Below are 27,953 nucleotides of genomic sequence, written 5' to 3'. Positions count from 1 at the left end.
GCGGCGGGAGCAGCGGCGGCAGCGGCATGAAGAGGCGGCGCTGAGGAGGCGGCGGTAGCCGGAGCGGACCGAGCCGACATCTTGTGCCCTCCCCTCCCGCCGCCGGCTGGGTGAGCCCGTCCGCCCCAGGGGGGAGGGGAGGGGGAGGCGGAAAGAGAGGATTTTAAAAAAAAAAAAAAAAGGTAAAAAAACCCCAAAACCAAAAAAAAATTCCCCAAAAAGGAGGCGGCAGCAACGCTGGAGACCGCCGAGGCGGCGGCGGGCTGAGACGGCCAGGTAAAGCGCTGCGCGGGAGGCCGCGACACCCTTTCCTCAGGGGGTCTCTCCTCCCTCACACACCCCCGCGCCGGGGTCGCGGGAAGGTGACCGGGCGGGCGGGAAGGAGCCTGGGGAGGCCGGTGCGCCGCAGCCTGCGGGCCCGTCCCTGCGGCTCTGCTCGGTCCCCGCGCGGCGGGAGCGGCCCGCAGCCCCTCGCCGAAGAGGGGGCGGCGGCGAGCGCCTGGGGAGGGAGAACGGACAGCACCGTGCCAGCCGGGCCCCCCCCCTTGCCACCATCTTGGCCCCCCCCCTACGCGGCGGTTGTGGGGGCCCCGCCCACCTTCTCCCACGGTATTGGCCCAGGCGGGGCCGAGCGCACCCCTCTTTAGACCCGCAGCGCCTTGCTTTGCTATTGGTGGTGGAGCTAGGATGGGCGGCGGCAACAGCCAATAGCCTTTTGGCGCTGCCTGCGCTCGCTCTCGCTTTCCACCGCCTGGTCCCTCTCTCTTTAAGGACTTTCTTCGCTCTCCTGGGGACCGTGGGCACGCCAGGCCAGGGCCCGGTGCTGAGGACCGGCGTAGCTCATCGCAAACACCCACCGCGCCTTTTCCTTCCCTGGGGGGCGCCTTTATCTTTGTCCGGGTCTTGACCCAGATCGCTGACTGCTGCCGGGACTCCCCACAGGGATCCCGTGGCCCTAGCAGCACAAGGGAGCTCCTGAGAGGAGCTCCCAGATGGCACCTGACACAGTTTGTGGTGTGTCATGGTGCCCTCAGCTGCTGCTGAGTCCGGACACAGCTTGTGGCATGCCACAGTTCCCTCAGAGCACAGCCGCTGAGGCCAGACACAGCTCATGGCATGCATTATTTGTTGCCGAGCCCAGACATTACCTTAAACTTCATCCACAGCCCAACATCATGTCTCACACCCTCCCTGCTCTGGAGGGAGCTCCTGTCCTGCAGCCTTGTGCATCTCCTTTCAGCCTGACTTGGTTACAGAAATATCAGGGGTCAATAAAAATCTCGGTCTGTGCCAGGGCAGGCAGCTCTCCATGACTTCTGCTGAGCACTGATACACTTTGTTGTAGGCGTCAGCGTTGGCGTGAGGAACGCAAACCCTGGGCAGGTGCGGGGGGGAATATGGGCCCATGGTGAGCATGAGCACAGTGGGAACGTGGAGGGACATCGATGAGGGTGGCAGGAGTTTCACCCGGCTTTTTGGTTGGTGAGAGAAAGGTATAAAGAGGCTACGACTGTTCCAGACTGTCTTTTTCCCCTCTGGCATCCATTGCCTTTATTTCATGGATATGTTTCTTAAATAGCTCCGTAGGTGTCCGTTCCCCACTGCACAGGAATGGGTTTTAAATCCCAGCAAACAGCAACAAGTGGTTGCCTGGAGCTGCATGGCTGCCAGCGTGGGACGGTGACGAGGAGGAGCGTCTCCAGCCCTCATGTTTGCTTTGGTGTTCTGGAGAGAGGTGGTCTACGGTAACGCTGGACCCCAAACTTTTTAGTGTTGTAAGCCACTGCCAGTAATCATGGTGCACCAGAGTGGAACGAGCCGTGTTGTTCACGTCTGCTGCTGCCTGCCGAGGTGCAGGTGATCTTTTCCTCTCTCAAAATCACTGAAGATCTCCATCATCAAGGGGCATAGCTCTTCACTGGGCTCACCAAGCCATGCTGGAAAGGGCCAGGAAACTCCCCCAGCAGCGCTGCCTTGAGTCCAGCCTTGTGTCCTCTGCAGGTTAGCAAAAAAACCTGGTGCTGGAAAGAAAATCCTTGGTTGTTCAGCGTGGGAAGGCTGGAAAGAAAGGCTGCAGCGGGAAGGAGGGGTGGGAAGGAGACCGAGGTCTTCTGTGGTGCAAGAGGGTGCTTCTGACCCTTGGAAATGGCCAACGCAGTATTGCATGGGTGTAAATCACAGCAACGTTTAGCCCTTTCTTCAGAGGATCCACTTGTGCTGGATTTTTTAAGGCTGCATGTATAATCATTTCACATCAGCAACCTTTGTCCATGGTGGGACAGAATCAGCAAGGGCTGAAGTAGCATTTAACCCTGCTGGAGTCAAGTCTGTTTAGCATTTCAGCGTGCATGGGTGCTGTTTGCAGAGGGATTCTTCTTTATCTGTGGCTGGGAGGTGTTTTCAAGTTTGCCAAGAAGATCAAAACATTCCTAGATTGCTGCTTCAAAGTTTCTCTGTTGCAGACGAGGTTGTGGTGTTCAGCTCAGCGTGTCTGAGCTCATTTCATTGCTGCTTTCTAGGTATGTGGAGGTGGGTAGCTGTGTCTCTCCTAATATCCGGGTGCATGTCTTATCCCAGGCGCTCAGCTCTCCCTGGCAGCAATTTCCATGCTGGTACAGATGCTTCTGCCATAGCGCTAAGTAATTGTGTGTTTTACAAATGGGTTGTTTTCTGGCAGTTGGTTGCTGGTGGTGGAAAGCCCACTTTGGGTAATTTCTCTAGACAATATACTGATTGTTTCACTAAAGCAACAGGAATGCCGTACCCTTGTTTGTCCCCGTCGACAGATAAACTAACCCTTCCTTCAGGTGCTTGTTTTGCTGAAATTTGCTCTCACACATTATTAATTATGAGCGTGATCAGCTCATGCCAATTACTTTATCCTCCGATATCTTTTTGCTTATACATCTTTTTGCCTTGAATATCTTCTTTACTTGTGTCCACCTGAATTGTAAGAGAGCTGTTTGCCAGCAGGATTTTTCTCCCTTATTTTAAAATTCTTTTTTGCTACTGATTGAAGCTGTCAGAGCGTGGCAGTTGGGTCTCTGCAGTCTGCTGATCAAGTGACTGATTAGAGTTTTAAGGCAAAGGTCCTGAAATTCGTTGTACCTATATTTGCAGGAGGGGAAATTTTCATCTGAAATTAAATTGCACCTCAAGCACCTGCAGCTTATTTCTGTGGATGCAAAGGAGAGTTTGGAAACTTCTCCCAAAGCCCATTTTTTTCTTAGGACATGTGTTGTACTGTGGCTTAATCTTGTGGTTCACAGAGCCAGTACTTTCAAGAAAAAAGTATCACTTCTGGAATTTGTTACTTCTTTCTGGAATAAGCTCGGGACTTCTTGCAGATCCTGGTTCTGTGATGTGCTGCTTGCTCCAACTCACACAGTTGAGGGTTTGAGGAGCTCTGTCCTTCACAGAGCAGAAATAATGCAAAGGCTAAGTACAAATTATAGGTTTGTAGGGTGTTTTCTTGCCTGCAGGTCCCACAGCAGCTGAAAGTGTGGATTGCTCTAAATAAGGGTGAGGTGCTGGTTCAGGCCTCTGCGTAGCAACAGATAAGCTCTGGGCTGACTTATCTTCTCGGGGAGATTTTACGTTTGTTTTTCTTTGTCTCCTCTCCCTCTTTCCTCGATTTGTTTCAGCCTCAGCCCATTTCTTCCCATAACTCATGTTCCCATCCCTGACACTGCCCTTCTTGCTTGCATTACTCATTTGGCTTCCTCTCCACTTTCCCTCCCCGCTGCCTCCCTCCTTCGCCCTCAGGATTGCCAGGCTTCTGCCACCACGTCTCCTTCTTCCCCCAGGTCATCTCGCCAGCTCCAGGCTTCTGCTCCACTCCCCCTTGACAGGCACCTCCTTAATGTCAGGAGCCGACTCTCAAATAATTATCTGGGCTGCTGATTAGCAGTTTGTGAGGGCAGAGCTGGCTTGGGCTTTTTGTTAAGGCTCTGAGCAAACACCATTGCACGGTTCCTGGTGCGGTCTAGAAGCTCTCTTGCTGCTTTCCTGCTCGTACCCCTGTGGATCCTCCATGCAGAACCTGCTCAGGTGCCGGAACACAGATTGTGGCTCCAGAGGGGTTAACACTGAGCCAAAACTAGTAAGTCCAGCTGGATTCATGCTGCTTGTTCCCATGCATATTCCCCTTTGCTTCCTCATGGATCCCACTGAAGAGCAGAAGGGGTGCACATCAAGCACCCTCTACGTTGCTCAGTTCATCCCCTGTTTGGGTTTTTGTGACCCATTTTGTGTGTTGGGAAGGACACAGTCCATTCAGTGCGCTGTCTGGAGAGCGGTGTAAGGAACAGCAACGCCTGCGAGAGAAGGGAAAGCAAAGCTGAAGGATGATTTTTCATTATAGGACTTTTTGCATCTGCAGTGTGGGAAAGGAAGAAATGGTGGTGGCAGCCCTGAGGTGGGAAACTTGGAGGAGCTCCTGGACCGAGGGAGCAGTGCTAGTTTTTTCATATGGAGCGCAGTGACAAAAAAAATTTGGAACTGCTTTCATAGGGCAGGAACAGTGCTTTCCTTTCCGTCTGGAAAACACCCAGCACATTTTGCATGCTATTGGGAATATAAAAGAAAAGCCGCAGGCAAAAGAATGGAGAAGAACTCCTTGGCTTCTGTGAGCTTAGTATGTGAGCAGTACAAGCAGATGTGATAAGTGCCGTTTGAATTTTGGGGGATCTGAATGGTTTGCTGAGCTGAATGCACAGCAGATTGTTTGGATGCTATACTATAAAATGTATTTCAGCTCTTCTCATCTGGCGGTATGGGGGTATATACATCTCCTGGCATGCAAATAGAGAAGGTTGGAGTGTGCTGTGCATTGCTGTGACACACATTGTAAGAAATGGTTGATATATCCATTACCTGCTTGTATGGAAGAAGGTGAAGCGGCCTCAGCAAGCCTGAGATTGCTGGAGTCTCTAGTAGAAATGTTACTCTATTGCAACGCTGAGTGAGTTTTTGAATCTGCGCTGCTCCTTGCTTGTCTCCTTGGCTTACACTGTCCTCTGTTTTTTTGACAGGGTCTCTGGACCGCAGTGATGAGGAAACCTCGGAGGAGGTCCCGGCAGAACTTGGAGGGGAGACGTTCTCCCTCACCCTACACCCTCAAGTGCTCACCGACTCGGGAGACACTGACGTACGCTCAGGCCCAGCGGATCGTGGAGGTAGACATCGATGGGCGTCTTCATCGCATCAGCATCTACGATCCCTTAAAAATCATCACAGAGGATGAGCTGACAGCCCAGGACATCACAGAGTGCAACAGCAACAAGGAAAACAGCGAGCAGCCCCTTTTCCCTTCCAAATCTAAGAAAACACCTTCCAAAGGCAAGAAGAAGGAGTCCTGCTCCAAACATGCACCAGGGACATCTTTACACTTACCCCAGCCCAACTTCCGTGTGGTGGACTCTTTCAGTCAGCCACATGCTCCTCCTCTCCCCGCTGCCTACTACCGGTACATTGAAAAGCCTCCCGAGGACCTTGATGTAGAGGTGGAGTATGACATGGATGAGGAGGATCTGGCCTGGCTGGAAATAGTCAACGAGAAGAGAAGGGATGATGGTTATGGGACAGTTAGTGCTGACACTTTTGAGCTGCTGGTGGACCGGTTGGAAAAGGAGTCGTACCTCGAGAGCCGGAACAACGGGGCTCAGCAGTCTGTCATCGATGAGGATGCCTTCTGCTGCGTCTGCATGGATGATGAGTGTCACAACAGCAACGTCATCCTGTTCTGTGATATCTGCAATCTGGCTGTGCACCAGGAGTGTTACGGCGTGCCCTATATCCCTGAGGGGCAGTGGCTTTGCCGCTGCTGCTTACAGTCCCCTTCTCGCCCTGTGGATTGTGTCCTTTGCCCGAACAAAGGTGGAGCCTTCAAGCAGACCAGCGATGGCCGCTGGGCTCATGTGGTTTGTGCCATCTGGATCCCAGAGGTCTGCTTTGCAAACACGGTGTTCCTGGAGCCCATTGAAGGGATAAATAACATCCCCCCGGCTCGGTGGAAGCTCACATGCTATATCTGCAAGCAGAAGGGCATGGGAGCTGCTATCCAATGCCACAAGGTGAACTGTTATGCTGCCTTCCATGTCACCTGTGCCCAGCGGGCTGGCCTCTTCATGAAGATCGAACCCATGAGGGAGACCAGCATCAATGGCACAACGTTCACCGTGCGCAAGACTGCCTATTGTGAGAGTCATTCCCCACCTGGAACCGTGAAAAAAGGGTCTCCAGCTGCTAGTGGTGAGGGACAGGAGGACACTGTGAAAGAGGAGGGGGAGGACAAAGCCAATTGCAGCCCTCCCAAAGGGTCTCTGAAAAAGAACCAAGTGAAATTGAAGCAGAAGATCAAAAAGGAGCCTGGTGCTGTGACCAATGGGCGCTCGTCTATGCCTATGGTGACAGTCGCACAAATCCCCTCTTACAGGTGAGTGTTGCAGGTGGATGGAAAGGAGCTGGACAGCTGGAGGGTCTGCTTTGGGGACTTGGTCCCTCTCGTTATTGACCTTGGAAGCGCTGTGTCCAGTCAAGACCTAGCAATAACCATGTCTGAAGCATGCTCTGCAGACCCATCCCTGACCAGTGTTCTTCCACATGAGTTGCACTGGTACACTGGTTTTCATACTTTGCCAAGCAGTCATCCCAAACTGTTGCATAGTGCAGAATCCACAGTAGTCCCTAATGGCAAACACCCATCTACCATCCAAATTGACACAGATGGCTGTGAAGGTGTTTTTAAAATACTTCAGGCATTACAAGTTGGCAGGAAGGTAGGGGTTGTCCTGCTTTTTTTTTTTTTCATTTTTTAATCTCATTTCCTAGTTTCTTAATTCCTCCTTTTATTACAGAGTGTCTCAAACTTGTCAGTGTTGCAAGCTGCTTTGAATTTAGCTGTGTTGGTCTTTTTTCTCCCATCTCTCTCTCGTGCAGAACTAGGTAGTGCTGAATTTTCCTTTGGTGCCTGAGGAAGTGTGGTGATGTGTCACCAGTATTGGAACAGATAAGCTTTGGAAAGCTGCTGATAAGGCACCATATATAATCTGACTAATGGTTTGAAAAAGTTAAAATAGGTGATACGTTATTCTTGGACTCCTGTCAAGTTAGTTTCCCAGACTTATATATTGTGTAAAGTAGACACATACATCTTTGCAGTGGGGAGATCCCAGATTATACCAGTTGCATGTGTAGTTTGAAGCATGCATTGACACAACACTGCAAAGCTTCGCTTGGAAACCTGATGGTATCACCAGGGTATGCAGAGTCACGATTGCTTTGCAGTTGGCTCTGTGATGCTTCTTTGCTTCCTGCAGGCTGAACAAAATCTGCCACGGCCTTTCCCTCCAGAGGAAGAACCAGTTCATGAGGAGGCTCCACAACTACTGGCTGCTGAAGCGACAGGCGAGGAACGGGGTGCCCCTGATCCGGCGCCTGCACTCACATCTCCAGTCTCAGAGGAACGCGGAGCAGGTACTGGTACTCGGCTGAACCCATGTGGGAGGACGGAGAGCATGCAGCCTGGGGGAGATGTGCTTGATGCATAGCTGGGAAGGGGAATGAGGGTGAAACGATCAGAGCGCAACCTCATTTCAGTCCCTTTTGGTCTCCTGTTGGTATGCTCATGTCTGAAGAGCTGAGTTAGTGTATCAGTGGGCTGTCTACCGTGCCAATAGGGTTGGTGTTGATGAGCCAGCAGGTAAGAGTTTTTCCTCTGAGTCAGGAGACCCAGGATCGTGCAAGGGTGTGATGGGCCATTGGTGGACGGATTTCCTAGATGAATCATAAACTCACGTTCCTCACGAGTGATTAAAGATCCCCTTCTCAAGAAAATGGGTGTTAGCTCCAGAGTCCTGGCTAAACTCCAGTTTGGGTGATTGTTCCTGCTGCTTGAATTTCCAACCCTCCCATGCACATTTGTATGGACGTTTAGACATAATCATCAGCTCTGGCCTCCTTTGCTTCCTCCTCTGAGCTGGCGTTCAGAGTCACTCAATCTCGTTGCTATTAAATAGCACGGTGTTTGACATGAGAAGTAGTTGGTGAAGTAATGAAGCAGTTGGACTCTACCCTCTTACATAGCCTGTCAGTAGGTATTGTGCATATTGTGCACGTATATTTTTACTGTAGTTGGAGGAATTTATAGACTTTTGGTTTGCATGAAGACTGCTCTGGGTGATTAATTGAAAAAAAATTTCCCACTCATCAGACTGGAACTTGGGGAAGTGCAGCATTTCCTTGGTTTATTAAGTTGGCAATTTACCGTAAGTAAGTTCTTAAAAATAAATGTCCTGTAAATATAAACCATCAAGATCTTGTGAAGCAATTGTCCTCTCTTGACAATCATGCGAAGGTGTATGCACTTCAGCTATGTCCTCAAAACCACTAAAAAAGCTACAGATTTAGGAGAGGAAGGATGATTGCATTGCAAAGCCACTGAACTGTGTCTTGGAAGGTGTGAGCTCATCCCTCAGTGTTGGCTGTTCCTTTGTGTTTTGGTGAATCTCTTTCTGTGGCTCTATTTCTTATTGGTTACAAAGATAATAATACCTCTTTTCTCCCATGCTTTTGCTCGCCTTACCTTTATACTGTAAATGCTTTGCGCTGCCTTTTCGATGCACAGCAGCCAACAGAAAGAATTTCCAGCCTCTGTAATGAACTTGTGTATAAAAGCAGGGAGGGTGTACGTGAGCATGCACTGAAATGTGTTCCGAGGGTGTAGCTACAGTATGATTTAGGCCTAACTTTACAGGTAATATAAAATCCAGAAAAGCTGATGTTGTGTTTGTTAGCTAAATGCTGTAGGAAGGAGAGGACGTAGTCTGAACAAGTAGACAGGAGAAAGACTGTGAGAGTGATTCACAGGGGATACCTAGAAAGAGGAGGACACGCAGGAAGCCAGCCATGTTTTTCATCTCACCCCACTGTGCTGCCTTACAGAAGGAGCAGGATGAGAAGACCAGTGCTGTGAAGGAAGAGCTGAAGTACTGGCAAAAGCTGCGGCATGACTTGGAGCGGGCACGGCTGCTCATCGAGCTGATCCGTAAGAGGGAAAAACTCAAACGGGAGCAGGTAGGTTAGTTTAGGCTGTCAGGTTGCTGCACTTTGCTTCAGTCCCATGCAAGCACTGAGGCAGAGGAGGAACACGGGGAGTTTTTCTTGAGCCTTTTCCTAGAGCCTGACTATTAGATGTGCAGAGCAGCCATCTCTCCCTATGTCAGTCACAGGCCTGCGCTGCTCAGCCTCTGCCCTTAGAGCTGGTGCTGGACTGCAGAGTGCTGGGACAGTGTGTTTGCATAACTAACGGTGGATTTGCTTCCTGATCTACAGCACCCCTTCTGTTTCTGGGCATGGACCAGGTATTTTGCAGAGTAAAAGTTTGATCTCCTTTAATATTTATTTCGGGAGTTTGATAACACCTGCTCCAGAGAAGAGGTCTAAATCACAACTCTGCTCTGCATTTTGAAAGCTAAAAATTCCTGTGTTTTACCCTCTAAGTACATTTTTGAGAAGACGCAGTTTTAAGGTGGAGACCGTTTACTGATTTCCACTTTAATCTGTGTGCAGTTCTCCAAAGTTGCACCATTACTTCCCGGGCTTGCCAGCTTTGCCTGTTGAGGGTCTTCGCTTGCCGTACCTGGTTGTACGGTGCAGCCGCAACTCTGGCAAGGACAGCTTCGTGAAAGACTGGCCCTGCGCAGGGTCTGCACGCTCGGCCTCAGGTGTTGCCTGGGTGCTCTCCCTGCTGCTCAGCACTCGGGCTGTCTGCAGAGCCAGGCAGAGGGAAAGCAGCATCCTCTGTGATCACAGCCCCTCTGCAAGCTTTTTTTTTTTTTTGTGGCCAGAAACTGCCCACAGCTTTTCTGGAGTCTTTTCGATGCCAGTGCTGGTTTATTTGCTACGTTGTCCCTGACTTACAGCAGTGGCTCAGTCCTGGATGTTGTGTGGACATATTTTAGGTAGGAGGATCAAAAAAAAAAAACCAAACCAGAAAAAAACCTCCACTCTTGGGCTTTGTTTGCTTTTGATATCTTGATATATCTATATCACAGTTGGCTAAATCCATAAAAGCTTGTTGAAACTACAGTATGCCTTATAAAAGGTAAGACATCACAGAAATGTGTATCTAGTTGGAGCTCTGTCCCAGCCCAGCTTTTAGGTGAGTGGAAGAGGATGCTCCGGAGTCCTGAGTCTTTGTTCAGCTTCTTTCCTGTTTTGGAGGAAGAGTGTGGTCTTTATATCCATCTTTGTTCATTCTCTTATTGGTGCTGTCTTGTTGCTGAGCTTATCAAATCCAGTTTGCGTTGTGTAAACACACTTGCTTTCCTTTGCTGCTGAAGTGGTTGATTTAACAACATAGTGAGGGATTATGAGATCAAAGAAATTAAAACGTTAAAGGAGAAAGGAATATTTCTGTCCTGTTCCAGTCTCCTTTGTATTCAAGTTTCAGTGTAAGAGATCAAACTGGTGCTACAACTTGTTTGCTCGAAAACAGACAGTATTAGACACTTCATAAAGGATGTAAGAAACTGTATTAGGAATTTGCAAACATCTAACCACTGTTGTTGTTTGGCTTCTGCCTTGAAGTGTGAGAGCTTATATCTTAAACTTTGTTTATGCTCTCTAGTCTAATTATGGATTATGTTGTTCATGTAAATGCCTACATACTTTTAACTTTTGTATCATGTTGCTAATTGGCATCATAATACCTTGAGGCAGGGAGTTCTACAGGATAATTTACCAGGCATGAAAAGCTTCTTCCTGTTTTCATTTTTAGTTGTATTATCTTTTAATTTTATGGGGGTTTCTCTTGTTTTAGCTTTATGAGATTAGATAAACAGGAGTTCCCCATACAAAAGGAATGGACTGGGCAGTTAGACTGTGGAAAGTGCTGTCTGCTAATGTGCATCCTGCACATGGAGAGCACAAGGTGTTTGCCAGAAATTCTTCAGCAATGAGTCTACCAGGCTATTGGTATGATGACCTGAGGTTTCCACCACTGAGTAGAGCTGGGGTGATGATTCAGGCGAAATCAGGGAGACACCACTCGCATCCCCTGTCCTCGAGAACTCTGCTCACAGCTGTTTTCCTGTTCCCAGGTCAAGGTTCAGCAGGCTGCAATGGAGCTACAGCTGACCCCTTTCAATGTACTTCTACGCACAACTCTGGACCTGCTGCAGGAGAAGGATGCTGCCCAGATCTTTGCAGAGCCTGTTAACCTAAATGAGGCAAGTCTCTTTCCTAGAGGCGTCTAACGGGTTGTAGATGAGGTATTGCTGGGCAGAAGCTCACGTGCTGTCATAACCCTGGAAGCACAAACCACCTTGTCCCAAGCTGCTGGTGGACTAAAGAATATCTCAAAGAGGACTCACAATGTGGGTATCCTTCCAGGCCAAAAAAAAAAAAAGGTATTGTTTTCTGGAAGCTTCAGCACGTCTCAGACAAGCAATGTTTTGCAGAGCCAGGATGTGTCTGCCTTGATTGGGTGACACAGAAATGAACTGCTGGCGCTGTCCCTTGCCAATGGAAAGGGCGTTAAGAGTGCTTATGATGGATGCGCTCTAGTTGGCTAGTAAATGGTTTTTGTAATTGTACAGGTTTTATATGTTTAGGTTCCAGATTACCTGGAATTCATTTCCAACCCAATGGATTTTTCCACCATGAGGCGGAAGCTGGAGTCCCACCTGTACCGAACATTGGATGAGTTTGAGGAAGACTTTAACCTTATAGTTACCAACTGCATGAGGTATAATGCTAAAGACACGATTTTCCACCGAGCAGCTGTCCGGCTCAGAGACCTTGGAGGAGCGATATTGCGTCATGCACGGCGGCAGGCTGAAAACATCGGCTTTGACACTGATGTGGGGATTCACCTGCCCGAGTCACCCAAAACCGAGGACTTTTACCGCTTTTCTTGGGAGGATGGTGAGTGTGTTCTTTGTTTGGAGCATGTCACTCAGCCTGTGTGAGAATCATAGCTGTCATTCAGCATACAAGAATTTTCCTATCCATCTATTTACCTAAGCATATATCTAACTCCTTTAGAGCGTCAAGAAGCAGGATTTCAGGTGAGCTGAGCACTTGGAGCTAGGTGCAGCTTCACTCCAGCTCTCCAGGGCACTTCTGCCTGAGAAGAGCATGGATCTAGGATATTTTGCTCTGAGGAAAGCTCATACATTTCATTGTAAATTGGCAAGGTACAGAGCAACTGGGTTAGATGGAGCACTGAGGGCTGGGAGAGGGTGATGTCGAGTTAAGGTACTACGACCCAAGCAGTACTTCTAGCTGAGTTTTTCCATTCACAACATGACCACATCCATTCCCATAGCTGTCTTGAGATGCAGCTCCAAAGCACTGGCTGAATAACTTAGCTAAACTTAGTACAGAATACTGCTGCCATCCAGCATGCAAAGCTCGCAGTCGGCCGTCTGATTCCTAAATGTTGCAGCCCTCTTGGACACAGACAGACAGTCTGTTACAAAATTTGTGTTGGTGTATGATAGCAGAGCCCTCAGCTGTCTGCCTTGCTCCAGCGGATACCAGCCCTTCAGCAGAGCCAAAACATGTTGTGTTTTGGCCAGTCCTGTTTGTGGTCTGATTTTGTCGTTTAATCTGGCAATGAAATAGGTTTGTGCCAAGGACCTGGACTGTGCAGTGTCTTGTGTGGGTGGAGACACGTATCCTTTCACTGTTGCCCCTGGGACAGTAACGGGAGCTGGAGGGCAGAGCAAGTTAAATCAGCTGCTCCTTCCCAAAGGAAGGCAGTCTGAGCTCCAAGGTTAACAGTTCCTAAATCCATGAACTAAAGTGATTGGTTCATGAATAGCAGCAATGGGAATGAGGTATGGCAGTGGTCCCAAATGCAGGAGTGGATTTCCTTTCTTCAAGAAGCTGTGCTCCTTCCTTTCACTGTTACACTCTCTTTTGATGCAGTGGATAACATCCTCCTCCCAGAGAACCGGGCTCATCTCTCCTTGGAGGCCCAGCTGAAGGAGCTGCTGGAGAAGCTAGACATGGTGAGCACCATGCGATCCAGCGGTGCCCGGACACGACGCATCCGGCTCCTGAGACGGGAGATCAACTCCATTCGGCAGAAACTGGCCCAGCAGCAGAACAAAACCATGCCCAACGGGGAGCCTGTGCTGTGGGAAGAGGGGCTGGATAAAGCATCGAGGAAAGGGGATGAGGAAGGGGATAAAGGTGAGAGGTTGCAGCGGGATTTTAGCTCCAACTTTCCTAGTGCATGTCAGCAGTCAAGACTTGCTGTTTCTCCTGTCTGTGGCCCCATTGAAGGATGGGAATGGCTGTTGTTAGTTTTGGGAATAACTCTTTCTAAAATGTTCAAGCAGATTCTTTATTCCTTTAGCAGATGATGCCAAGCCCCCGCACCCTCCAACCCTGGAGCCCACAGGACCTGCGCCCTCTCTCTCAGAGCTGGACTCTCTGCAGGACCCTCCAATGCTCAAACCCATCAGTGAAAGCAAGTCCTTGAATCAGCTGCAGAAGAGGGTGATGCCGGACAGGGAGCTCTTTGACAAGAAGGCTCTGCAGCGGGAGAGCCAAGCCTTCCAGCGCCTGCTCAGCGACAACGGCCTGAACGGACTGGCCTTGCCGCCTGCAGACACCCCAGCCAGCCCCCCGTTCAGTGGTGTGGGCCGACGGACATCTGTCCTTTTTAAAAAAGCTAAGAACGGGGTGAAGCTGCAAAGAGGCCTGGACTGCTCCCTGGAGAATGGGGAGGACCATGGGCAGAGTGGGCAGCTTTCACCCTCGCGCCCTGATGGGGAACGACAAACTCGGAAGCGGCCGCAGAGCAGGACCGGCAGTGAGAGCGATGGAGAGAAGTCGCCCAGGCAGGCAGGACAGAGAGGTAATTCCTCGGGATTTCTCTTCCTTCTGTACCCTTGAAAACTGTGAGATGGGGCTGAGGGAGTGGGAATCCTGGGGCCGAGTAAAGACGTCTGCATCCAGACTACTCACCTGAAACTCACCTTATGCTTGGGGGAAACATAGTCCCCAGACGTGCCTGACGAAAGCTTCAACTTGTCCACAAATTTCTAAAATAAGGCAGACAGGACATGTCTATAATGAGCTGCACCTCTCTTCTCCACTGACTCTACAGGGAGTTTGTGGTAGCTAAATTTAGCTCTAGACACCTGTATTGTAGACATTTAAAGGTACCAAGATGAATCCCAGGGAGGTCACAAGTTACTCTTCCCATTGCCAGTCCTCAGGACTGCTGTAAGACAGAGTTTGCCATTTTTTGTAGGGTTTGCCTACCAACCTTGTTGGTTACATGCCCAGCTGCTTGCAAAGCTGTTGAATGGCCTGGCTGGAGACTCCGGGCTCTCCAGTAAGGGCTGAGAAGTGTTGGCATTCCTGCCCTTGTGGAAGGGCTTGTGTTGGCTCGGCCGCTCTTAGAAGTGAGAGTCTTCTGCTGCAGAGATGGTGCATTTGGTTGGAAGTGTGCAGTGGAGCAGAATCATAGCACCCGTTTAGGATGAGATGTTAAATATTACTTCAACGTCATCTGTACCCTCAGTTCTGGGGTTTAAATAAAATTAGTGGGAATACCGAGCAGGTTTCTTTTCAAATTAGATCTGCAAACAAGAATAAGCAGCTGAGATCAAATTTAGAAAAGACACAAGGTGAACAGGAACATCTGAGAGACAGCAATGTGATTTTTTTATTTTTTTTTTAAATTCTGTGTTAACAGCCGTCGTGGGGCAGTTCCCATCTGTAAGGCTTGACTTAGCCTATGGCTCAAATATTATCTTAAAGTTATTTGGCTGTCAGAAGATTGCTAGCAAATCAAGAGTGGGAGGAAAGCAGTTGAATGTGGGGATTGACTTACCAGGGCAGGTTAAAGGAAACACAAGTGGCTTCTCCAAAGAGTTAAGGGACTCAGTGTCATCATCTGCCAGTAATTAAAACAGAGAGGAGTTGCCCACAGTGGATACAGGTCAGAATGAGAGACTGAAATTAAAAAAAGGAAAAATACAGTCATGGTACTGGAAAATCACTGATAAATAGGCAGTCTCGTCTTTCCTCTGCTGAAGCAGCACTGGTGTTTTTTTCCTATGAGTTGCAGCACTGCTTTTGTGATTCAGCTCCTTCCCCTGTTTCAAACACAATTGATTTCTCCTAACTGGAGGGAGTGTCTGGTGTGCCGAATCCATGTTACTGCAGGAGCAGGTCAGCATGATCAGAATTGTCAGAACAAGGTATTTCCCAGAAATCTGCTTCTTGTGACCATATTTACAGCTGGAAAAACAATAGGGACCTTGACATGAATTTGCTCTTTATATGGCTGATGGGCTTCTGATGAGCCCACAGGAAACCTGGGGGTGATGGGTCCCTGGACAGGGGAAGGCAGTGGTCATCGGCTTTCTTGCGCCTGCTCTGGGCTTGGGGATGCTCTTGGGCGTCATTCCCTGTCCACCCCTGCCTGGCCTTGGCTGTGGATCTCCTCTTAGCTCAGAGGTGATCCCAGCTCTCTGTGTCAGTATCTCTCGTGCACAGAGCAGGAAACCTGCCAGGGAAGGGAAGATTTCCAGTGTTGTTGGCATCTGGGGCAAAGAAGTGAAATATTCTGCTTACGGCTACAGTGACATTTGTACTGGCTGGAGAGGAAGGTGATGGGGAGAGTTCTTCTACCCAGGGGGAACTGGCTTCCTCAGTGTCTGCTCTGTGCACTGGAAAATCTCATTTTGAGAAATTGAAGCAACAAGTGTTTCCTAGAGTGGTTTTCTCTCAGCACGGAACCTGTAACCAAATAAGTTATGGTTTTATACGCTTGTTCCCATGGGCAGGGACCAGCCCGGCAGCCAGGCCTGTGGTGAGGCAGGGAGAAGTCCATGGCAGTCAGCGTGAAGCCTCTGTGTCTTTTCCAAATACACTTGAAGCCAGATGAGCAAGTGGTTCATTTCCTGGCCTCTGGGCTTCCTCGGCAAGCTGGGTGCTGCGTGGAAATTTCCTATACCATCCCTGGGCCCTTCTCCAGCACTTGCTTGTTCAGAGACAGCCTAATTTTTCATGTGTTGGGGGTAGAAATACCTTTTATTAGTCACTTTTTGGTTGCAGCTGAGTCTGGGAACTCTGTGCAGAATTGCCCTCTCTAGTTGAAGTCCTCAGCATCTTTGTGGCTGTGAGTCATGGGACAGTGACCCCACCTGAGCCTTGGTAGCATCTCTGTGTGTTGCTGCTGGTTCTTTGGGGTCATTCCCGTTTGTCTCCTCGGCAGGAGTGACTAACGGCTTTGTGAAGCATGCAGAAAGCAGCTCTGACTCTGAGTGTAGCGCTGGCCGGGGCGGTGCGCTGGTGTTTGAAGCCTGCAGGTAAGTGCCCCATGCGAAACTGTTCCCTAGAACACCTTCTGTGTCTGGATTAACCTGCCTGGTTTTATCGTTCGACTTCTTTCTCGAAACCAGCCCAAAGTGTTAACTTATTTTGTGCATTAACGCTAACAACAAAAAGCTTCTTGGGTTCCATCCCGTCCTCTTAAGCTATAGAACCCAAAATTAGTGCTTGATTTTTCAAGCAAATGGATATCTGTTACGCCTCTGTGTAACATACACATCGTCTCTGCTGATGCATACCTTCTTGCAATTCTTGAGAGCCAGGGCCACCACGTTGCTAGCCAGTCTAGCGCAGCGATTGTCCCGCTCTGCGCTGGGGCAGCCTCACCTCGAGTACTGCGTGCAGTTTTGGGCGCCACAGTACAAAAAGGACATAAAACTATTGGAGAGTGCCCAAAGGAGGGCAACAAAGATGGTGAAGGTTCTAGAGGGGAAGATGTATGAGGAGAGGCTGAAGTCCCTTGGTTTGTTCAGCCTAGAGAAGAGGAGACTGAGGGCAGACCTCATTGCAGCCTACAGCTTCCTCACGAGGGGAGCGAAGGGGCAGGCGCTGATCTCCTCCCTCTGGTGAGCAGTGATAGAACCCGAGCGAACTGCACGAAGCTGCGACGGGGGAGGTTTAGGTTGGATATCAGGAAAAGGTTCTTCACTGAGAGGGTGGTCGGGCGCTGGAACAGGCTTCCCAGGGAAGTGGTCACAGCACCGAGCTTGACTGAGTTCAAGAGGCATCCGAATAATGCTCTCAGTCATATGCTCTGATTTGGCTGGTCCTGTATGGAGCCAGGAGTTGGACTCGATGATCCCTATGGGTCCCTTCCAACTCAGGATATTCTATGATTCTATGAAAGCTAGAAAAACCTTGAACTCAAATGTCCAGCCCAGCACTGTGGGTGAATCTGAACTTTTACCACCTACTGAATTGCTGCTTTCTTCCTCTCAGAGGTTTAAAAGCAGAACCAGGCACTTCAAACAGGACTGACCAGACCTAAAGCAAACATCTGTCATCTTTTGCTCAGATGCAGTAGGCATACATGGATACCATATCCTTTTTCTGGTCTTACCTACCTGCCCAGCCCTCCAAACACTGACTCATTTCACTGCCCTTTCACTACACGGTAAAACCTGCGTTATGCCAGAATCGTGTCTTGGTGAGTTGTAAGTGGCAGGCTGAGAATATTTAGCCTTGGTGGCTAAGATCGTCCGGGTCAGGCAGAAGCAAGACTTTCTTAGTTGATATTCTTAGGCACATTTTCAGTGCCTTGAACATGTCATTGCCCTCTGTCTTCGATGATCCATCACTAGAGAAATATATTCAGACACATTATGCTTCCTCCTAAGGCATGTGCTCAGTTAGTCCTGTAAGACCTCGAGCTTGCAATGTCAGTTGGGCACTTAAAATCCTAAAGCTCCCCATACACGCCCCATCTCAGGACTGAGGCTACAGTTTAGAAGTAATAGCTGTGTACCAAATTATTCTGCAGCGGGGTTCAATCCCAGAAGCATTTTTTAGGCAAAAACTTCGCTCTGCTATGCTGAATGATTCTAAATGTTATTTTTCAAGAGAGGTGTATAATTTTGCAGCGTAGCTAAGGTTTGATTAGTGTTTCCATTATATATCTCTTTTTGCAAAGGGTTTTATGGCGAGGAAAGGGGCAAGGCCCTGGGTTCCGAGAAGCAAGTTTGGTGCAAAGGTTTTTCCCTGGGGCAGAGTGATCCCACCTCCACAGTCAGGTGCGGGGCAGCCCAAGGGAAACACGTGGTGCCCCAGTAAATTCTCTCTCTTAGCACATGCTGAGCCCCTTGGAGGCATGGGACCTCCAGCTCTTCTCTGAGATGGGACACCCACCCACCTCTCCATCTGTCCCTTCTTCTCTGGGCTGTGTGTCCAGATCTGCAGCTCAGTCATTGCCTCTTCTGTAAGCTGGATACTACCACGACCCCCATGCAGATCTCACAAGAAGCTACTGCAATAAACTCTTCACTCATGCAGAAATCCTTCATGGGGTGAGGATGCTGTCAGAACAGGACCAGGAGCCAGAAATTCCCTTTCAAACCATGTTGTGGCCTTATGGCCCCACCACATTCACCTTCATTTCCTCATCTGTAAGTGAGGGAGAAAAATCTGAATTCACAGGGGAGCGTGGGGACTTGTTAGTCGATGTTTGTGTAGTACTTTGAAGATGGAAAGTGCAATGTAAGTGCTTATTACAATAATTGCAAGCAATTCACATAGCAAAAATTACATTAGAGCTGTGTGACACCCACAAAACAAAGAATTAAAAACAAACTGATGTCTCGTGGATAACTCGTACAATTATTCTATTTAGGAACAGCTCTGTTTACTGCTTTTTCTCCACTTTTTCTTTTTAAGCACCAAATTCACTCAGAATGGGCTGGTTATTAGAAAATTGTAAATAAATTTACAAATAAAAAGAAATAATTACAATAAGTGGAAAAAAATAGGTTTGCTCGACGTGGAGATAGTCCATTTTCTGAAATGCTTGTAGTAACGAGGTAGAAGGATGTTCAGGACGTGGGCTGACATATGTCCAATTGCATATTGGCTCTCCAGCGTGAAGCCTTTAGGTTTCTTCCTCGTGTTCATAGCTTGGTTTCCATTCGCCCCTTCCGTTGCTCATGGCAAAACTGGGGTGATGTCCAGTGTACTTGTCATCAATGTGTCTCTTCTGGTGCATTTCCCTCAGTTATTCAGTGTTCTTTTCATGTCAAGGGTGCACCAGTACAGTATTTTAAACAGAGCTGAGGAATGACTTGGCTTTGTTTTCAAGGGTAATCTCTTTTCTCCTAATGCCCTACTTTTTCACATCTTTCTAACAGTGGTTTGATGCCTCCCAAGCGAAGTCGAGGCAAGCCAGCTCTTTCTCGGATGCCCTTCTTGGAAGGCGTGAATGGAGACTGCGATTATGGCAGCTCAGGTGAGAATGGCTGCACAGCAGCCCCATTTTGGGAACACCCCGCTCCGTTCCTACTGTGCCATAGGGCTGACATCCATCTGAACCAGGGGGGAGCAGGTCTCAAGGCACGCCAGGAACCAGTCCTGCATGAACTAGCCAGATTGTACAATCAGGCTGCTGACCTGCCTGTGCGTTATCACCTGTTCTGTTACGAATTTAGATTATTGCATAAAATGCTGGTTACCTGTGCCCTGTGTTCTCCTCAGATGGGTGCTTTCAGTAGGTATAACGTCCCTGGCACTGTCTTCTCCTGATTTGGGACTAGTTCTCTTTAATGATGCTGCAGTATAAACAGTAAATCGTAATTATAAGAGGGGTCTCTCTGGAGATGACTTCATAGCTGTTCCCTCTTGTATTGCTATCGTTGCTTTCAAGGTCTTTGTTACAAAAAGTCAGCTTTGTCAGACTGTGCTATACATCAGTAAAATTAAGTCAACACTCCTCTGATGCTATCCAAGGCACTACACCAATCATCCAGCACTCGCATGACCAGAATCTCATCTTTCTTATGGTGTGTCAATGCTAGAGTTATTGCAGGTTTATGCTGAAATCAGAATTCCCTGGTACACCTGTGCCCTTCTGTACAGCTCCTGTGTGCTGTCTCCCGTCTCCCTGGGAACCGTTATTATCCTGGATCCTGCATGCTCAGCAATCTGCTTTGGAGATAAGCTTACAGAGTGAGGCTGGTACCAGGAGAATTAGAATCAGTGGGACAATTCTGTGTCGTAGAACATCATTTCATTAATGGAAGAATACATCTGGAATGCAATAGTGGAGAAGCACATCAGATCTGTCTTGGCAGGGTGCTCATTTGGGTTGTATTTAGGTTGTATTCAGCGTTTTCTACGTTCAGTTCAACTTCTGGTAAAGCCGGTGTTTGGTCATTCCTCAGAGCAAGCACTCCTTGCTGCAAAATTCACATTAATGAAGATTGCTCCTTTTCCAGGGCCAGGAGCTGACATTATTAGTTATTAGTTTATTATTAGATTAGTTATTCATGTCTTGAACAGATCTTTTGCAATACTTCTGACTTTAGTTTGAAAAAATTAATGGCTAATAGACTTCCGTCAACTAGAACAGGCATTTCCTGCAGAGATTAAATAGCACCAAAGTATATGGCATCAGAATAGTCTAGATATTTGTATTTAGGAGGAATGAAAAGGACCTCTCTGAACAGTTGTCCAAATTAATCTCAGATACAGCTTCATCAGTTCCATTGTGGATGGGTTTGGCTTGGTGGAGCTCAATGGACCAAATGAATCTCTGGTATACCCATTTTATTTCAGTGATGTAGCAGCTATTCACTCCAGATCTGAATTTGATCATTATTTCCATATTAAAGAGTTCATCTGAAGCTACCTATGTGCATGCATGGACTTAGACCCATTATTTAGGAGGCTGTGACTGTGACTTTGTCTTGAGGCAGACCATGACTGTACTGACAGAGCATAGAGAAGTCTGGAGGTTCACCGTGGCCAGGCTGCATCTCACTGCACGTTAAAGTTTATCATAAACTTACTGCAGATGAGATGCGTGTCTTATCACCTCTAGTTTGGATACCCAGTGCATATAGGTACAAACAATAAGTGGCTTTCCATTATGCTCTAGATCTTGATTAAGAGAAATTGTCTGGAATTATGCATATGTGCCCACAGTAATGATTAAATGTATGCTCTTGTGTGATGGATAGCTGGATTGGTCTAAAAAAAAAAAGAAGAAAAAAAGGCAAAATTCCAGTTTTCTGCTGCTGCAGAAGCAAATAGGTTAAAAAAACTAAAACAAATGTGGTCAGTATGTTTTAAGTACGACAGTAGTTCATCTGTTTTAGCTGAGACAATGCAGGCCATCGTGCCTGGGTTAGATGACGGTGTGGTTTCTTGTGTTACCATCAGCCCCTTGCTAGGACTCGCCCTCCTAAGTCATGTCTCCTTCTGTCCCTTAGGCAGGACTCTCCTGATGTCCTTTGAGAGTCAGGCTGAGCTGGAGCCCTTGGAGCTTGTGTGGGCCAAGTGCCGTGGCTATCCCTCCTACCCTGCCTTGGTAAGTACCCTGCCGCGCTCTCGGGCTGCACTTGCAGCGCAGGTAGCCCAGAACACAGTGCTAGTGTTCAGTATAACCAGAAAGAAAAGGAAAACTTCCCAGAATCATGCAATGTGCTTTTTTTTGGTTTTCCCCTTTGCACAGTTAATTTTCCCTGGTCTCATTGTTTCAGAGTGTTGCAGAGGATTCATAAAACTTTGTTCTCTTGGTGCCAGGGATAGGAGGAGATCTTTCCTCTCCTCTCCTCTCCTGTTCACTCTGCAAGTATGGGGAAAGTAATCACTACTGTTGGCATGAGAAGACCTACATTTTATACAGGCAGGCACCAGGTTCCACTGATGTCTTTTAACTGCCCACGCATTTTCCTATATAGTGAGTACAACTCCATATGTAGGTGCCCAGCTGGCCTTGTGATGTGTATATATATGTATCCTCTTGCAATAACCATATGTTTGATTTAAATATGAGAATATATGCGTATGTTCGCACCTAGTCCTTTGAACGATGTTTCCTTGATATTTATCCATCTTTGGATATTTAACTATTAATGTGAAATCCATAAACCTGGCTTCAGTGAGCACCATACTCAGCTCCAAAGCCAGACATGACACGCAGCAATTGTGTGGAAGTGCCAGTACCACTGCAGGCTCTAAAGTGCTTGTTAAGTTACCAACAGCGATTGCTGAAGTAAGTGTGGAAGTAAGAACATGAGATAGGCTGATGACGCTTTGTTGTTTCTGCTACATTTAAATATATCCCTTGAGACATGGCTCTTCCTGCCATCTCTGCTCCGTGTAATTTCTGCATGGCTGCAGCCATCCCCTTAAGTGTCTTTGTGGTTGGGATCACTGTGACACACAGAGCTTGTGACTGCTGAGAAATTGTAGTGAGTGAAAACAAGTGTAGTCATCACGGAAATTACACAGGTCTCTACACCCAAGCAGCAGAGCTGTGAAACCATCCGTAAGCTGACACAGCGTGTATGCTGTGGCTGAGCACAGTTCTGATGCCGTCAAAGGACAGATTCTACTAAAAGAGTGTCCCTTACCCACGCTCTTGCTCTTAAGTGGGAGCCCAGAGGAGACAACAGCTATGGATCTGCTAGCCATGTTGGCCAGCCAAAGCATTTTTACATAATTATGTGGCTACAGCCAAAGTTAAACTGTGTTTGAGCGTGACTTTAAACACTGAGATTGCCCCCAAAAAAGGCATTTTTGCAGCTATATGTTGTGGTGGAAAAGTGTCCTAATAAATTCCTAGCTGGCCAATGTCAAAGCCAAGATCAGGAGGCAGAGAAGAGTAGACCCAGTATTGCATCCACCTGTCGCTGTTTTGTTCTCCTGTGATTTCATAGCACAAATGTTGGACACTGACGTTTCTGCTTTATACAGGCAGAATCAATGCATCTGTGGTTACTTCTCTCCAAAATGACTACAGTCAGTGTTCCTCTGATAAAGCTGGCATTGCTTGTTGACTCTCTCCAAATACTGGGCCTGATTCTGATCTAATAGCAGTATAAATCTGAGCAATTCTGCTGAAGTCAACTGAATTGCCCCAGAACGGAGCTGTTGTGAAATCGCATTATGCCTGCCGAGTACAGCAATGGTGTTACGTTTATTGTACAAGTTAGGAGTGAAGAAAGGAAATCCTTTGCTGAACACAACAATACTGAGTTTGTACTAAATTACCAATTAGTGTAATCTACATCCACACAGAATCATGTACTTGTGTCCTTTCCCTTTTTTAAGATCGGGTGCTGGACCTTTGGTCTGACTGTCTTTCCTTCCATAGGGGAAGCCTCAAGGACAGGACTATTCTTTAAAAATTGCCGCTGAGACAGAGCAAGCAATTTTGCTTACCCGTCCTAAGTAGATTTTAATTGTCTAGCTTGGATAGGCTGAAAGAACAGAAGAAAAAAATTGCACACTCTGCAGTACTTGAAGAGTTTTGTGCTTAAATATCCTTTCCCTGTGTCGCTAGATAATCGATCCTAAGATGCCGCGCGAGGGTTTGCTCCACAATGGAGTCCCCATCCCAGTCCCACCCATGGATGTGTTGAAGTTGGGGGAGCAGAGGCAGACAGAGGCAGGAGAAAAGCTCTTCCTTGTCCTTTTCTTTGACAACAAGAGAACCTGGTGAGTGTGCGCAGACACGCGGGGACCTGTGGTGAGTGCTATGGCAGAGAGGGAAGATTTAACATAATCTTTGGTTATGGGAGCGTACAGTGATTATGATGATGATGATGTTACATGTAAATTGGAGAATTTAAACATGCAGCAGCCAAGAAGAGTCTAAATGAGGAAGACAGCCTGCTTTTCCTTGGCCCAAGAGCATGCCATCTCACTGCTGCACTTCCACAGCAAACAACAGCCCAGTGTCCTTCACTCAGAGCTCACGTCACTGCAATACTGAGGCACATGAACAGCCAATTTAGTAGTCAAAATCTGCAGCAAATTAGAGAAGGCATTTGACTTTAAAACACCAGCAGACTGAGCAGCCAGTTCCACTGCTGCGCAAAAGATTTGCCAAAAATCTCCAGGGTAACATTTTCAAAAGGTTGGGTTTATTCCATATTTAGATGTGCCTGATTTTTCAGAGGTGCTGTGTACCTGCAGTTTTCAAATCAAGATATTTAAGATGGAAAATGTAGATGTGAGCACCTGGTTCAGGGCACATGAAATATCTGAAGGCCTTTTACTGTTCTGTCTCGGACAGACTGAATCTGCTGATTTTAGAATCAGCGCTCACATGGTAACAAGAACCCAGCCAGATATAATAAGCCACAAACCAGTGAAGTGCCTTAAAAATGAGCAATAAGGCTTTGAAATCCATGTATGAAAGAATGGGAAACTTGTAAAATTGGAGCTTTATGCTGGAAGAGGTGAGTCCCTGCAGGCAGCCGCATGCTGAACCCACTGGATTATTTAAACCAGCAAATGCCACATGGGAACATGAACCAAGCAAATAAATTTTGGCCTTTGGGGTGCACATGGGAACAGAGGAGAGAAGGCTTGCCTCTGCTGCTGCTGCCTCTATAAAATAAGATACCAAGAGTTTGAAAAGGAGCCTCATGGTACTTCAAGAACCCTTGTCCTCCTTGTTCTCCTGGGGAAGGTCTTTGCCGACATCCCTGGAAGAGCCCGGAACCACGAGATCAGGGAAGGGTGAGGGGCTGGAGGAAGGAGGTGAGCAGCAGGCTAAAGCAGCAAGGGGGAGTGTTTCCCCCTCCATTTTGGGGCTGCCACAGTGTTTTATGCGGTTTAAAGAGATAGAAGCAAGGTACCACACAGGCAAAGGAAAAGCATGTGCTGTTTTCTTGGGAAGCTGAGAAGGGGATCGCGTTTGTATCACTTGATGAGTATGTTTCCTCCCAGAGGTGCTGAGAGACGTGCTCTGAGGTTCTTTGTTAGTACACTGCATTGTTTCACTGTCCCTGATTACCAGAACAGTTTGATACAGGGCATGTTCTTCAAAGAGGTACTAATGATTTTTAGCTGAAAATCAATGGCAGTGCCACACTTCCTGTTGCTGTAGTCATCAGTTTTGCAAAATCTAAATCCAAACTTGTAATTGAAACTACCTTCCCAATAAAAAACAGAATTTCCTTGGCTTTGCCCTGCTCTTGCTGAAGACAAGCTCTGATGGATGTTTACACTCTCAAGTGGCCATTCAGAGCCTTGTTTGCAGTTTGTGGGAAGCTAAGGCACCTCAGGAAAGCCCTAAAAACCCTTCTTAGTGCCAGATCCAAATTCTGCTGACTTCAGTGATGCCGCCAAAGAGTCACAAAGACTGAAATTGGCCCCTTGTCTTCATGGTGAAGATAAGCTGAGCTGCCCTGGGTTGCCCATGTTGGCTCGCTGGGAGATGCATTGAACCGTGCTAACAGCGGCTGAGATTTAACTCCTAGGGGCTGGACTTCCTTAGGAAAGATGGCTAGCATGTTTCTGAGTAGACTAGTTAACCTGGGGTAATGACTGCACAGTAAAAACTTGCTACAGAAAAGGCACTTGCAGTTTAAGTCATCAGTTCGTTGGGGTCAGCTTGGCCTTGGAACGTGTCTGCTGGAAGCTGCCTCTTTCTGGATGACACTCGGATAGTTGTAGTTACCCAAACGCTGATGCTTACAGCCTCATGGAGCCTTTCTCGAGGATAAAAACTCACTTTCCACCATGGAAGCCCCTGTATTTGCTGCTCTGTGGAACACAGGAGTTTCCAAGTTTCCCCTGGAGTTCCGAGGAGCACTGAAAGCCTTGAGTAAGGACTCCAAGGAGAGAGGCATCTATGCTCCTGCAGGAAGACATTTTGGCTACAGGTCGCTCTTCCATGTCAAATGCAGGCATTTCAACATTTGTAGTATCGTTGTGGGGTGTTAATTATAAACAAATAGATCACACCAGTATAGGTGCTCCTGGGGAGGAGATGACAACCAGTGACTAATTGCTGCTGAGATATGTGGGGAACGCTTGAGGGGCTGGAGTACTTGGCCATGTCTCGGAAACTTTTGGGACAGACTCCGTGGCCTGCTGAAGCCATGCAGCGGGTGGGAGAGCCAGGCACACCGGAGCAGTCAGCCTCCTGCAGAGAGCTCAGGCGTAGCATTGCAAGGGCAAGAGGCCTCCAGGTGTTTGCTCTTCTTTCCCCATTTCCCCTCTCGATGCCTTCGGTGACGGGGCTTTGCGCTCTCCTTTCCACTGCAGGCAGTGGCTTCCGCGTGACAAAGTCTACCCCCTCGGCGTGGACGACACAGTGGACAAGTTAAAAATGATGGAAGGCCGAAAAACCAGCATCCGCAAGTCTGTGCAAGTGGCATATGACCGAGCCATGATCCACATGAGCCGTGTGCGGGGAGATCATCCCTTCGTTACGTCCAGCTATCTGTAAGGGGTTGGGGTGGCTGGTTCTCCTTTTCCTCAGCCCCGCGCTCGTTGCGTCGGCAGAGTGGACCGTCTCGTGCACTGACTGACTGGGGGATACCGTTCCCAGCAGCTGTCAGCGCTCCTTGAAGTACCCTGAAACGTGCCAAAAAAACCTCTCCAGCTTCTTTCTGAATGTGTCTTGCTGAAGAGCTGGAGGGCAGTGAAATGTAAAGTCGACAGGGCCAAGAGGAAGGTAGTTAGGAAAAGCTGCCAGGTGACCGGAGCCAAGGTGAGCTGATGCAGTGAGCAGAGAGCAGCACTCAGATGTTCGGACCTCACGCACCGTCCCTCACCCCTGCCTCCCCCATGCTGCTGGGGGTTTGAAGTCGTCAGCCAGCCCCGAATAATTCCCGGGAACCTGTCACCACTATAACCGAACAAGGATCCTTTATGGAAATCCCAACTGGACTTTCTTGTGCCAAATTTACCCTAACCGTCATTGGCCTTTTTAATTTTTTAAATGACATTGAATGTCCCATCACATTGAAAAAAAAAAAAAAGTCGTAGCTGGGAGTTTGTGTTACAATTTTTCTGCCTCCGTATATAGTGTTTTCATGTTTGATTTCTCTCACTGCATTTAGAAAAGCTTGAGATGTTTTGGTAACCTTCCCCTCTGCTGCACACACTTACATGCACAGAGCTTTAAATACGAGAAGCAAATTACCTGATTTTTTATGTGTGTGTGTGTATGTCCTAGAAATTTATTTGGTAGTTTCACCTTTAAATTCTGATTTCTGTGACTGTGCTTGTTCCAGTAACATTTCATATCATGGTTTAGTACAATACTGAGTCTAAGCAAAGATAACTTCCTTTTTTAAGAAGAAAAACTAATTTTGGAGGTGTCTAATGAGCTGGAGCAGCTTTGCAGGCACTGAGGTTGATCAGGGTTGGAGGGAGATACATCTTTTGTGTTGGTTTACACACATTTGGTGTAAGGCTCCTCTTCCTTTCTTCCCTTTTTTCCGTCTCTAACGTTTTCCTCTGGCTCGGTTTGGGTTGGAACCAAGCACTAACTAGAGCACACGACCATTTTGCCTTTTCGCCTTCTCCCACACACACATATCCTTTCCCTGGTGTGTGGGTCCCCAGCATTGGCATCCATGAAAACCTGAGGAAACCCAGCTCTGCAGACAATCCCTGGGGTTTTTTTTTGGGTTTGCATGGCAAAAATGGGGACAACTGATGTTTGGAAACTTGATGACAAAACCTTTTCTATTAGCCAAGGACTTTATGATTTCTCCTCTCTCTTCTGTTGTGTATCCCTTTTTGCTTTCCCATTTTAAGAACCAAAGGTGCAGAGCAAGATTGTAGATTGAATATCATCATTTCGCTTTTGAACTCAATATTTTTTTATTATTTTAACTTTTTCATACTGAAGAGAATGTGGGGTCAAAATAATAATAATTAATAATAATAATGAATAGTGGGGAGTAATCACTGCCATTTCTACTTGGTCTACTTTTTTAAAATACCACTTCTTATACATTGGGACATGGAACCACACTTTAAGGAAGATTCCTGTAACATATAGAGATGGGGCATAGGATTTTGTAAAAATAATAATAATGTCTATGGAGTGTGGCTAGGGAAGGATGTTTTGTATATAGTTGTAAAATATTGTTCTAAATTATTTAGGCCTATTGTCACCATTCTTGAAGTCC

The 27,953-nt window shown here is 47.6% G+C and overlaps 1 protein-coding gene across 2 annotated transcripts; it reads left to right on the top strand.

The window, feature by feature from the left end:
* Nucleotides 1-291: 291 nt before the first annotated feature.
* On the top strand, nucleotides 292-27,858 carry BRPF3 (bromodomain and PHD finger containing 3). Of its 2 annotated transcripts, XM_075775563.1 has the most exons (13): nucleotides 292-2,001; nucleotides 5,034-6,436; nucleotides 7,320-7,476; nucleotides 8,944-9,075; nucleotides 11,103-11,231; nucleotides 11,616-11,928; nucleotides 12,937-13,203; nucleotides 13,373-13,873; nucleotides 16,247-16,340; nucleotides 19,200-19,297; nucleotides 21,279-21,376; nucleotides 23,357-23,511; nucleotides 26,074-27,858. In XM_075775563.1, the coding sequence occupies exons 2-13, from the start codon at nucleotides 5,052-5,054 to the stop codon at nucleotides 26,255-26,257; spliced, it is 3,513 nt and encodes a 1,170-aa protein (XP_075631678.1). In that variant the 5' UTR covers nucleotides 292-2,001; nucleotides 5,034-5,051; the 3' UTR covers nucleotides 26,258-27,858. The 2 variants fall into 2 exon arrangements, with proteins under 2 accessions (XP_075631678.1, XP_010300880.2); XM_010302578.2 differs by lacking the exon at nucleotides 292-2,001 and having other exon boundaries at nucleotides 13,370-13,873.
* Nucleotides 27,859-27,953: the final 95 nt, after the last annotated feature.

Source organism: Balearica regulorum, chromosome 25 (assembly GCF_011004875.1).
Source record: "Balearica regulorum gibbericeps isolate bBalReg1 chromosome 25, bBalReg1.pri, whole genome shotgun sequence".
Taxonomy (NCBI): Eukaryota; Metazoa; Chordata; class Aves; order Gruiformes; family Gruidae; genus Balearica; species Balearica regulorum.
The sequence above is the reverse complement of the archived record's forward strand: the minus strand, read 5'-3'. Positions and strand labels throughout refer to the sequence as shown.